The sequence below is a fragment of the Enhydra lutris genome, unplaced genomic scaffold, assembly GCF_002288905.1.
Source record: "Enhydra lutris kenyoni isolate GAN:26980312 unplaced genomic scaffold, ASM228890v2 scaffoldscaffold29, whole genome shotgun sequence".
NCBI classification, from domain to species: Eukaryota; Metazoa; Chordata; class Mammalia; order Carnivora; family Mustelidae; genus Enhydra; species Enhydra lutris.
Genome location: NW_019154113.1, coordinates 21,105,016 through 21,117,028, shown reverse-complemented (window position 1 = coordinate 21,117,028; position 12,013 = coordinate 21,105,016). Strand labels below are relative to the sequence as shown.

Here is a 12,013-nt window from a genome sequence, read left to right as displayed (position 1 = left end):
GGTGTATTAGATCAAGACAGGACCGCCAATCAGAAAGTCAAAGTCCCACTGACTTTGTTTTCGACAAATTTTAACTCACATCAGCAGGATACGTCGATGTTCCGGACTGCCCCCGCCCAACGCCGCTGAGTCTGCATGTCGGCCGGGCCAGACAGTTCACAGCAGGGACGTCTTGGAGGCTGGGGCCGGAAGTGTTCGGAGGTTCCCCAGCTCGCCCGTCGGCGTGGGATGGGGGGCCGGGGGCACAGGTGTGGCCGCCTGGCGCCTCCAGCTGTATGGGGCCGCCAACGGGGCTGTGGGGTCTGCACCTCCAACCCCACCTGGCACGCTGCCCAGCAGCGCGGAGGAGCGAGGAGCGGAGAGCTGTGTGAACGGAACTGCTCGGGAGAACAGACCAGAATGTTCCGTCTGGTTTCTTCTAGCAATCCCACTGCTAGGGATTTGCCCTGCAGACAAGAATAAAAGTTTGCCGAGATATTCCAGCAGCTCCATGTGCTAAGGAAGACCCGGAGCATGTGAGGGTCCCCAAGCAGCGTGCAGGCCAACGGGGGGTCACCCTCACCGCCAGCTGCCACTGGAGCCCCGCGGCTGCGGCCGGAGCCCCTGCCCTACTCCCCAGCTTGCCCTAGCCACACCGCCGGGCCTGCGGTCAGTACTCCAGAACAGCCACGTACAAACGGGATGGTCTCATGCTCACCAAATCCCTCAGGGCATCCCCGATTCCCGCCAGATCCGCATACCTCTTCCCTCTTTAAGGGGGTGCTGCACTATGCCCGACTCCTTTTGGCTTCCTGCCATCCCTCCTCTGCTCCTAACCCCAGGGCCTTTGCACAGACGGTTCCTCTGCCTCCATCCCACCTCCCGGCACTGCGCACCTCTTGCATCTAACAGTTGCCGTTTTGTGCGTGATGAGTCCTTGTCTTCCCCCACCACGTCATCACGTTTCAGGACAGCAGGGGCTCCATCTACACTGTCCCTGGCGCCCAGACGTGCCCAGCACGTTCACAGACGCTCCAAGCACTGGCTGACATGGCTGCACGTTGCACGGGGAGCAGTGAGGTTAGGACATCCTGACGTGGAAAGACCACGAGGAAACACAGGCTCCCTTAGCGCAGTGTGGAGGTATACTCCCCGCGTCCGGCTGAAACTGCGATCCAACCACAAGAGTTGTGTCTCGGCCAGAGAACACCCAGAGCTGGCAGACGGCCTCTGGGGCTGCACTCAGGGGCTCGGACAGCCCTTGTCAGGACGAGGCCCGGTGGCTACAGCTCTAGCCCGGTGCACTGGCCCCCCTCACCCCGCTCTAGGTGTGGAAGACGCAAGGAAGCCCTCCTCCCAAGGGGGCTCGGGCGCACGGACCCCGGGATTAGCTCTGACGGGGCCTGACGACTTTAGGCCGACCAGGAGGGCAGGTGGAGGCGGGGTGACCGTCCAGCCGCGGCACAGACCTGTGGAGCCAGACGGTGCGCTTCAGCCCAGAGAACCCGAAGACCTGCCCAGTCAGGGGACGTGGCGGCTGGAAGGAACACGTCACTACAAGGTGCTGAGCAAACTTCTTTTTTTTTCTTAGAAACGACTTAACAGGAGCTTCCCCTGAGAGGAGGCAGTGGCAGGGGTAGGCACGAACTTGCCACTTTGTACCTTCCTTCAGTCACATTTGGAACCACGCACATGTGCTATTTTTGATTTGATAAAGTCACAACGGGAGTCTTGCACAAGTAATTTTAGTTCTCACCAATGACACAGGCAGCCAAATCCTGCCGGCCTGACCCACGAACAGCCACGCCCGGCAGGAGCGGGTGGCGCGCCCCGCAGCACAGGACGTGACAAGTTGAGGCACTTCATCAAAGACCGGGCAGAGGTGAATGAGGTCACAGAGTCTCCCGTCCCACCTGCTGACTCCCGCCGCCCACCCTCAGCACGTCCCGTGACGTGGCAGGCGCGAGCCCCACGCAGGACAGGAAACACAACCCGGACCCGACGGACCGCGTAAACCCACACACGTACCGACAGCCCCCACAGGATTCAAAGTAAAGGACGGCCGCATGATGTCCTCTGCACCGATGTGGGGGTCAGACATCCTGCCATCCCACCGCACATTCAGATGCCCGAGTGCGTGCAGGGCTCCCATGGAGGGCTTCACGACAGTCCCGAAGGCCACGTGTGCAGCCCGAAGAGCCCGGTCCCGCCGAGTCTGCGTCTGTGTGGTCAGCACGCGGCGGCCCCGGTGAACAGAAAGGAAGGAAGCACAGACCCGGCGCGCCCGTGGGCCAGGGCCGGCGTGGTGACGGAAGCGTGGCCGTAGGAGTCAGGGACACCCCCATACCGAAACGGGAAAAGCAAGTCGGGCTTCCACGTACAGTGACTTTATGGTAAACGCGAATGTGTCATTGTCCAACGTGAATGACAAGACCCCGTCTTCTTTCTTGAAGCCGTTCAGACAGTTCTTCTCACGTGGACCACAAACTGGTCGTACGGGCACAGCCTTTCCAGAAGAAAGCAGGATGTCCTCGGCGAGGGGTGCCCGTGCCCGCCCCGCCCGGGGAGCTGTCTTCCGTCCGAGGGCTCCTCCGGAGGGGCCGTGGCGGCCGCTCACAGCTCCTCCCTCTTACTCCCAGCTCGATTGTCTTCCTTTGCAGCCTTGGTGGCCCGAGACTTCGGGGCCCCCTCCTGCTGCTTCTTGCCCTTCTCTTGCTTCGTTTTATTCTTCTCTTTGCTTCCCCCGCCTCTGCCGGGGTACACCTGCCCCTCCAGGGTCACGTCGGCGCACCGGTCCTGGCTGACCAGGAAGTCCTTGACCTCCCAGGCGCGGCTCCCGTCGCGGAGCATGAAGATGGCGCGGTCCGGTCCCACAATGAACCTGGACAGAGACACGCGATGTAGGGTCAGAGCACACCAGTAAAGCGCTCATGGGCAGAGCCGCTCCGCGGCACGTAACCAGAAAAATTAATCCCCCCAAATCCAACAAAACTACATTAGAAAAACCTGTAGTTTTCAAGGCCAAGTAGCTACTGACATTAAGGTTCAAAAGCATGAGCCGACTGAAGGGTTTCACGCGTCCGCTCAAACCCCAGACACACGGAACCCGGCTGTGCGTGGTGTGGACGCCTGCGCTGAGACAGCGTCGGCGAGGGGTCTGGGGGAACCCCTGGGGCTGCGGGAGGCGGTTACCCCTTGAATCTGTTTTGCGTCCTGAGGCACCCAGTGAAGGTTTCCTCTGCCCAAAGCCGTCTGCGGACAAAGGGTGAAAACCACGGGCTTAGGCTGGGTCACGGTAAGGGGGCCGTGAACGCTGAGAGATACACTCGGTCACTGGACAAAGATCCCGAGCCCGGAGGGTCACACGTAGTCCAGCACTCAGCAGGTCCTCTGGGGCGAAGACGAGCAGACAGAGGCCTACACGGCCCCCTGGTGTGGCCAGGGGCACAAATCCCCAAGGGCCGCACCCTGCCCCTCGGAGGGCTCTGACCGTTCACCTGCTCCCCTCGTAGCTGGTCACGCCGAGGAGAGCACCACGCCCTCGTGGGCACTAAGTGCTCCTTCCTATTTTCTCACCGCTCTTCTCTCTGAAACCGGACACGGGAAGACCCTGAATTTCAGGACCGTTACTGGGGAGGAAAAAGGCAAATCCTCAGCACTGGGCCAAGGGCCGCGCTGGGCTGCGAGCACCGCACCCTTCACCTTCCTCCAGCTGTCGGCTCCCAGCCTAAGCGTGGATGCGCCCCCAACGGAGGGACCCCGGGGCGCACTGTCAGGCTGTGCCGCATCTGCCCCGCAGACGCTAACCTGCTCCACCTCCCTCAGATAAAGTGACAGTTAATGCCACCGTCCTGGGGACAAAGGCACAATGCCGGGCCCGTGGCCCCGTCACAGAGCCGGGTGGTGACAGCCGGGAGCCATCCCCGCAGGGGGCAGAGCACGCGGCTGCTGAAGCGCCAGGCCGGGCACCTGACACTCACGTGACATCGCGTGTCCGCTCCACTCTGACGACAGGAAAGTTAAAGATACGAAGAGAAAGAAAACTTCAGGATCAAATGAGACAGTAAAAAAAAGCCTGCTGGCTGTGACTGACAATAAACGCTCTTCTAAAAAGAAAGAGAGAGAAAGAAAGAGATAGGAGGCAGGAGAGGCCAGGGCACGAGGCGAGGACTGTCAGCAAGGACACGCCACTGCGGCCACGGGAGGAGGCCTGGCACGGCCTGCCGCGTCCCCAGCCGGCCTGCCGGGGCGTTACCTCTGCACGTCGTAGTTGGCATTGAAGAGACTGCCCTGCCAGAGGCTGGTGATCTCCTCCGTCTCCTTCTCCGTGGGGCTTCCGGACACGGTGACAAACATCATGAGCGTCTTCCCCTTCTTGGTCATCTTCAGGATGCTCTCGGGCTTGCCCGGGTCTATCTGTGAGAAGTCGATGGGCGCCGAGGGTCTCTTGTGCTCTGGGAGATCCCCTTCTTCTATGTCGTCATCCTTCTACGAGAAGAGAGCACAGAGCATGCGCGTAATCAGACACGCTCGCTGGCTGGCAGGTGCATGCGTACGACTTAAGTTCTTCCAGGAGAAAGGAAACCCAGTTCCCACCCTTATTCAACCTCTAGGCGAAGCCCTAGTCTCCAGCGGGACTTAGCCCCCGTCACTCCAGGTCACCAGAGACCCTGCACGATGGCTTATCAGCTCTTTGCCTCTGGAAGAATCTACCCAGCATGGCAGAGTGTCAAAAGGACCACGTTCTGCTTCAGTCCTACAATGAGCTGTGACACAGCAATGAAGATGTGTCCCAGACCTCAGAAAGACAGGACTTAGGGACCAATGCTGGGCACAAAAATCAGACGTGCTACAAGCCTGTTATCTAAAGTTCAAGATCAAACACAATTAACCTAGGATGACAGAAACCTGAAACAGTGGTGACCCCTGAGAGGCAGAATGAGATGGGGCTGACTGAGAAGGGACACAAGGGAACTTTCTGAGGTCACGGGACTGTCCTCTATCTTGATGGTGGCGTGGACGACACAGGTGTATCCCCTTTGTCAAAATTCATAGCACCCTACACTTAAAATCTGCATTCCACGTATACCAATGTTAAATAAACAGTAAGAACCGTGAACAAACAGTCAGTTCTAGTTACCAGGCGTGGTTCTTGCAGTGGTGTGAACTAGCAAGCCTCAAACTACTGTGCGAGAATTCTAGGCTTCCTCCCACGGATAAGTAAATATATTAAGGATGATGGCAATCCCGTTCTCCACTTTGGGGAAGGGAGTTCTAGGCACGGAACGGGGACGAGCACTCCCTGTGGCATCAGGCTGGGACTGGGAGGCACCAGAGGGAACACGTGACTTTTCACAGGTAGGCAGGCAGGTAAACAGAATGATAAATAAAAATATGTAAAAGCCAGAGCTCCTCGGAGAAAAGACTAATAATCTCAGCCATAAAAAGAAATGAATGACTGGTAGGTGGTCCCCGAAAACACTATACTAAGTGACAGAAGCCACTCACCGAAGACCCCGGTGTGTGAAGCCACTGGTGATATGTCCGGAACAGAACAGAGATTAGTGGCTGCCTGGGGCCGGCTGCAGGGCTGGGAGATGTGGGGGAGGGGGAGCGAGAAGAGATTTTGTTTCCGGGGCGATGGCAAGGTTCTAAAATTGAGGCAGGTGACAGCTGCACAACGCTATGAAAACACCACTGAAATGTGCGCTTTAAATGGCTGAATTGTGCGGCAAGTGAATTACCTCTCAATACAGCTGTTACCAAAAAAAATGAAAAACGACCAACCTAAAATGAAACAGAGTCCCTGTATCGCTCTTCCATGGTCCTCTTGACAAATCAACAATAATGGACTTTTAAGATATTTTTAATAAAGGGGGAGCACAAGAGCCTTCTACAGCAGAGCTTGGAGCTGGCCCCCATTCATTCGATTTGGGATCTAGCGTTAACCCACCTCACCACCTGGCTGGCCTCGCATAGGACTCCTTACTCCCCTGGGCCTGCTTCCTCATCTATAAAAAGAAAAGCAGAGCTAGGTGACCCCCAGGGCCCCGCCAGTGTGACCACACACGACATACCAAGCTTTCCTCAACTCTGCGACCCTCCCACCTGACCCGTTTTTCTTTCTCCTTTTGCTTTGTGAGCTGATGGCACCCTGCAGTCAAGGGCTCAGCTGTCCCATGAGGGGATCTGGGGCGGCTTAGAAAATCCCTTTCCTCACCTATAATGGGAAGGGGGGCGGCATCTCCCTCCTAGGGTCTGGGGATTCGATGACATAAAGACAAGCAGTAAACAGCCTGTGCTGGCCCCAGGAATCACACCTCCAACCACCTATGGGAACCCACTGACAAGATCAGGCGGGACAGCCGGCCGCCTAAATCACCGGCTGTTTCCGTCTTTGTACTACTCTTACTTCTCTGTAACATCTGTTACGGTCACCTCAAGACTTCTGGCTGGCTCAGGAACCTAGGACATTTGCGTTTTTCACACTGATTTCACTTAAGAGCTCAGGAAATTAACCCAGTAGGTCACAGGAGGCATTTAACGAAAACTAAGTAATCAGAAGTCCAGTGCGTACAGCAAGGGTACAGACCGTTTCAAACAAAATTTCCATCTTATAGCTTTATGTGTGTTTCCACTACAAAATAAGAGGGGGTAGAACGGTGCCCGAGCATGGCCACCTGTCCGGCTCTACTAGTCCCGCCGCTTCTTCCCTTCGGAATCTGACCTATTGTCCCTATCTCTCTCTCTGAGGAAGCCATCAAGCCCCTACCCCAGGCATTCCCAGACCCAGGCCAGCCCTGCCTCTAGGCATTTTCCACCTGCTTCCCCACTTCTCCACTGCAAAGCTCAACTCCCCTTCCGGCAGATCCTTTCCCTGCTCCCGTGGTCCATGATGGTACCACGAGTTAGCATGTACAGAGCAGCTGGTGCCCAGCCTTCAGGACGGCCCTACAAGGCTCCCGCGGAACATGGGGTGGGTGAGCCTCAGAGAAGACAAATGTGGCTCGAGGCCACATGCCAGCAGGGGTGACACGGCAGAGCAAGCCCACATGGCTGGCTCCGGAACCCTCCCCACAACCTGCCCCCACTGTAAAGTGTCATCAGAGAATGGCCGGCCTTTGGTTTTCCTACACCAGCTGGGACTCAGCATTAAGTCTAACCGCAGAAAGAGTTCCCTTGCCCCATCCCCACCCCCAACACGCGCGGCAGGTCTCTCCACGGCACACCAATTCTCCCACTGGTGGAAAGGAGTTGGGGGATGGATTCAGGGTTCGCCACTGGGGGAGGAAAAAATCACAGCTGGGGGCGTGGGCGTGGAGTGTCTGCAAGCATTAGCTCACTTGGTCTATCCCGCACCCTGCCAAGGGGGATGTTTCTGGCTTTACGGTTAAGGAAAGGGAGAGTCCCAGTTACCAAGCGGTAAAGCTGATTCAACACCCGTGCTTTGAGCAGATCATGCTGTCTCCTGCCTGGTCACACAACCCACCAGCCACCAAGCTGAGCGTACGATCTCTCACGTGTCTCCCTTCCGCTCGATCCTGCAGCTTCTGGCTTAACCCAGGCCCTCCTCACTACCTGTCATTTGCACTTCTGTTCACCAGTGTGGATGACACCGCAGTGAAAGCGTTAAAAGGACAGCCTTGCAAGTCAAATGACAAAGTCTGAAATCCAGTTTACTTGCTGTGTGACCTTGGGCCAGTTACTGAGCCTCTCTGAGCTTCCCTGTCACCATCTAGGAAACAGGGCGAGAGTGTGAGATGAGTGAATGTGCTCCGAGCAGTCCGGTTAGCTAACGAAAACTCAGTAAACATTCACCAAGGAGTCGTTTCTGCCTTCAGATTCTCTCCCTGCCCATCCATCCGAACCTTTGCCAACCAACCCATTTTTCTAACCACGATATCCCCCACTCGAAAACCTCCCACAGCAGAAACACCAGCTCCAGGGCATCCTCCAAAGCCTTTAAAGGGTATGATGAACACTACGCAGTAGCCGTGGGGAAATGCTCAATCTATCCAGTGAAAAAATGAACAGCAGAAAATTACACCGATGCTATGCTCTCAGCTAGAAAACTGTCCGCATACAGAGGGAACACGAGAGAGTGAACGCACACTTCTGTCCGAAGGTAGGGATGATCACGTGTGAGCGTCCCTGTATCCCTGTATTTGGGTCACGCGGCTTTGCAAACTCATCAGCGACCGCGTACTGCCTTCTAAACAAAGTACAGACCCCAGAGCATTCGAGGTCCAGGCCGACCCGGTCCCCACCAACCTTCCCACCCTTAACTTCGGATAGAGCTTCTTCCAGCTAAGCTACCAGAAGATTGACATGCCCACGGCTTCCAGTGGGAGTTGCGCTACCCTACCTTCTATCCCGGCTTTCTTAAAGCTAATCTTCCCGCTACTCTGGGGTGGGTATGACTAATGTCTTCATTTTGCAGATAAGGAAACTAAAGCATGGACAGGTTCTTCCGTAGTGAATCTCACAAGTGTTCTGAGACCCTGCAGTCCGATTCCAGAGCCTGGACAATTACCATCGATTGGCACCTTCTGCCCCGTTCCCTCGTGCCCCACCCTCAGCTCCTGTGGCCCAGCTCCCACGTCCTCCAGTATCTAAAATGCCATTTCCTCCCTGGGACCTTTTGAAAGTCCCAAGTCACTTTCTTCCTTTTTACAAAACTCAGCAGTTCCAGTTTGTATCAGGGTTACTCGTCCTGTCACCTAGTTCCTGACAGTGGGACATCTGGCTCATCTCCACGGCACACCCCCTGCCTAGCTCCCAGTCTTAGTACTTCCGGCGCAGGATTTCTTCAAGAGGTAGTGTTCTTACACTGGGGGATCAAAACCTTCATTTGCTCAAGTCCATAAAGAGACAGAGGACAGAAAGGGAGACAGGAAAGGGGGAAGGAACTGCCGCACGGAGTTCCCTCCTCGTCCGTGGGGTGCACACCCAAATCCATCCCAATCTCGCCATCAGGGCTGATAACATATGAAAGTACAAGTCTGCTCCCTCCCTGCCCAACTCCTCAGACGGTATTTTAAACTGAAAGCCTCTATCAGACACGACCATGAGCACAGAGATACCCACAAAATAAAGACACCAGCATGGGAAGGCTTCATCCGGTGAAACCTCATTCTGCAGATAAGGAACCTGAGGCCTCGAGAGGAAACAGGGCTTGCCCAAGATACACAGTGAGCAGAACCCACGTTTCTGACCACTCCACCAGCCACGCAAATCAGCCGGGACCATCCAACCGCCTTTGCAAGGGAAAAAGGCACATGTTCTCCTTTGCTGAACTTTCTCTAAAACGATTACACACTCGGGTGCATGCACGTAAGGAACCGAAAACCCACTCTCGCAAACACGCCTCTGCTCCTTTAAAGGAAATGCGAGTTTCTTGAGAGCCACCAGCCCTTGCTTCCACCCCCGCTCCCAAAAGAAAGCCACCCCCTCCCCAAACTACAAAACTCACGGCAGAGAATACAGCAGTGAGAAGCCCGAAGTCCTGCTGACCTGAAGTCGGGCCAACGATTGAAGCTGGGATGACCCTCGCCCTCCCACCCCACCCCCATCCCCGAGCAGAGCGGGAAGGGCCCCCTCCCCACGTGCCGGGCCCACTGACCGCGGGGGCCCCCGCACCGAAGGTATCGAAGGGCAGAGGCGTGAGGGCCGGCCCGGGACCGGCGTGGCCCGGGAAGCGGGGCAGGACCGTCCTGGAGGGACCCTGGGGCGGGGGGCGGCGGGGGCGCTGGGGGGCGGCGGCGGCTCGCGCGCGGCAGCCAGTAGGAAGGCCTGGCCTGGGCAGAGGGGCCGTCAGGGAGCCGGAAGACACCCGGGCGGGGCGGCGGAGGGCGCCGGGGGTCAGCGGGAACGGGGCCTGGGACGCGGCGGGGCCGGCCCAGTGCGCGCGCGCGGACCTCCCACTGCTCCAAGAGACGCGCCATGTCCGCGTCGTTGTAGTCGCGGATGTCCTTCTTCTTCCGCGGAGGCGGGCTGGCCTCGCCGGGCGTCCGGGCCGCGCCCTCGGCAGCGGAGGCCCTGGGCGGCAGCGGCGGCAGCAGCAGGTCGGAGGCGCAGAGGAGGACCAGGGCCGCGCGCGCCCAAGCGGAGGCCGCCATCTTCGCCCGCCGCCGCGGAGACCAGCGGTGCGCGCGCCGCCGGGCCCCGCCCCAGCCCCACCCCCCCAGCCCCGCCCCCCCAGCCCCGCCCCCGGGCCAGCTTCCAGCCCCGCCCCCCCCACCGGGGCCCGCCCCCAGCCCCGCGCCGGCCTACCAGGCCCCGCCTCGTACCCGCCTCCAGGAGCCCCGCCCCCGCGCCATCTTGGCCCCGCCTCGTCCCCGGGCTCCCTCCCGCGGTCCGGATGGGAGTGTCTGCCCGAGCCGGGTCAGCGCGGGTCGCCGATCCGTCTGCTGGGGGAGGCCTGGCCTCTTCTCCGTGCGGCGCAGGCCACGTCCACCAGCCCCGCCAGGGCCTCCGGGAGCCCCGGACAGCGCCTCGCGGGGCCTCGCCGTGCGGCCTGCGAGAGGACCCAGAGGTGCAGTCCTGGGAGCCGCCTGGGCTCCGGGGAAGCCGGGCCGGTGTGCACGGACGCCGCCTCTCAGTCTCCCGCGGCTGCCCTGGAGGACGGTGGCTGCCCTGCGAGCGAGCGGCAGGTAGCTCGGCTCGTCCGGAGGCCACGCCTGGACGCGGCTTTGGGCTCGGTCCAGCTCGGCTTCGCAGGGTCACCGCCCTCTCTGGCACGCGAGGACCCCCCCCCCCCGAAAAGATTACTTTTTAAATTTTAGGACAGTTTCAGTATTTCGTCTGATTTTAACCCAGTACTGTAGGCTCGGACTAATGCCTTCCGAGGTTGGATCATTTTTGTGTGTTTGCTTCTTATTTTGGAAGAGCCCGGACCAGAGATGCGTTCGCTGGTCTTTCTCTTAAAGTTTTAATCACGCAAGAAAGACACGAATCACTGATTGCAGTTGTAGGATACTCGACATGACGCAAAGTTCCAAACGTTCCCCTCCGCCCCACCACCGTACTCCAGTTTTGTTCGTCAGTACCCGTTTTTCTATGCATTCATAAACATCAGCACGTCACTGGAAACGTGATCCGTTCGAATTCCGATGCATCGACCCGTATGTCTACAGCAGAGTGGACGTACTGGTAAGCATGTTGGCTCCTTATGTGTCTTCCACTTCGCAACAGGACAAATGAACTTCCCTTCTTCATTCTTCAGTAGATATAGCATGCTTCTCTATTAATACACCAGTAGTTTATTCCCCTATTACCCCACCCCCGTTTATGGACACTTACTACCAATTTTATGCTATTACCAAAAAAAAAAAAAAAGAAGAGCCACAATAAACCTCTTTATTCACGCTTTCTATTATGGGCTGAACTGTATCGTCCCCAGATTTCCTATGTTGAAGTGCTAATCACAGTCCCCTAGAATGTAACTGTGTTTGGACACAGAATCTTTAAAGAAGTAGCTAAGTTAAAATGAGGTTGTGAAGATGGGTCCCAATGCACTATGCTCTTCTACGAGAAGAGATTAGGTCACAGTCCTATAGGGGAGCGACATGGGAAGACACAGGGAGAATGCGGCCGTGCACAGTGAAGGAGAAAGGTCTCCAGAGACACCAACCCTGCCAGCACCTCAGTCAGGGACTTGCAGCCTCCAGAACAGTAAGGAAATGTGTCGTGTCGTTGAAGCCACCTGCTCTGTCACACTCTTACGGCAGCCCTAGCAAACGAGTAGATCCCCACTTCCTAGGATTAGACTCCTAAGCTGCATGTAACAGAAAACCGCGCTTCTTTTAAAGTGGCTTTGACCAGAGAGAGGGCTTTGTTGTCAGTGTTTCATTTCTCTTTCTCAGAAGCGGTTGGAAACAGAAGCCTGGAGGGCTGGTCCTGGAGCTGCTCGGTCCCCTGGCACCCAGCCTCCTCCTTACCCTGCTCCATTCTACAGGCCGTGGTTTCTATCCTCAAGTTCACTGCGGGTTCCGCAATGGTGACTAGAGCCCCTGTGATGAGAAGGTGGAAGGAG

At 57.4% G+C, this 12,013-nt stretch overlaps 1 protein-coding gene across 1 annotated transcript; it reads right to left on the bottom strand.

Moving 5' to 3' along the window:
* Nucleotides 1–1,541: 1,541 nt before the first annotated feature.
* LOC111152609 (mesoderm development LRP chaperone) lies at nt 1,542–10,113 on the bottom strand. Its single transcript, XM_022511133.1, has 3 exons — nt 9,897–10,113; nt 4,235–4,467; nt 1,542–2,860 (listed from the first exon to the last, which is right to left on the bottom strand). The coding sequence occupies exons 1-3, from the start codon at nt 10,095–10,097 to the stop codon at nt 2,593–2,595; spliced, it is 702 nt and encodes a 233-aa protein (XP_022366841.1). The 5' UTR covers nt 10,098–10,113; the 3' UTR covers nt 1,542–2,592.
* Nucleotides 10,114–12,013: the final 1,900 nt, after the last annotated feature.

Coding starts and splice junctions, on each gene's coding strand:
- LOC111152609 (XM_022511133.1), bottom strand. CDS start 10,097: ATGGCGGCCTCCGCTTGGGCGCGCGCGGCCCTGGTCCTCCTCTGCGCC. Junction 4,468..9,896: donor GTCTCTTGGAGCAGTGGGAG/GTCCGCGCGCGC, acceptor CTCTTCTCGTAG/AAGGATGACGACATAGAAGA. Junction 2,861..4,234: donor GCCAACTACGACGTGCAGAG/GTAACGCCCCGG, acceptor GTCTCTGTCCAG/GTTCATTGTGGGACCGGACC.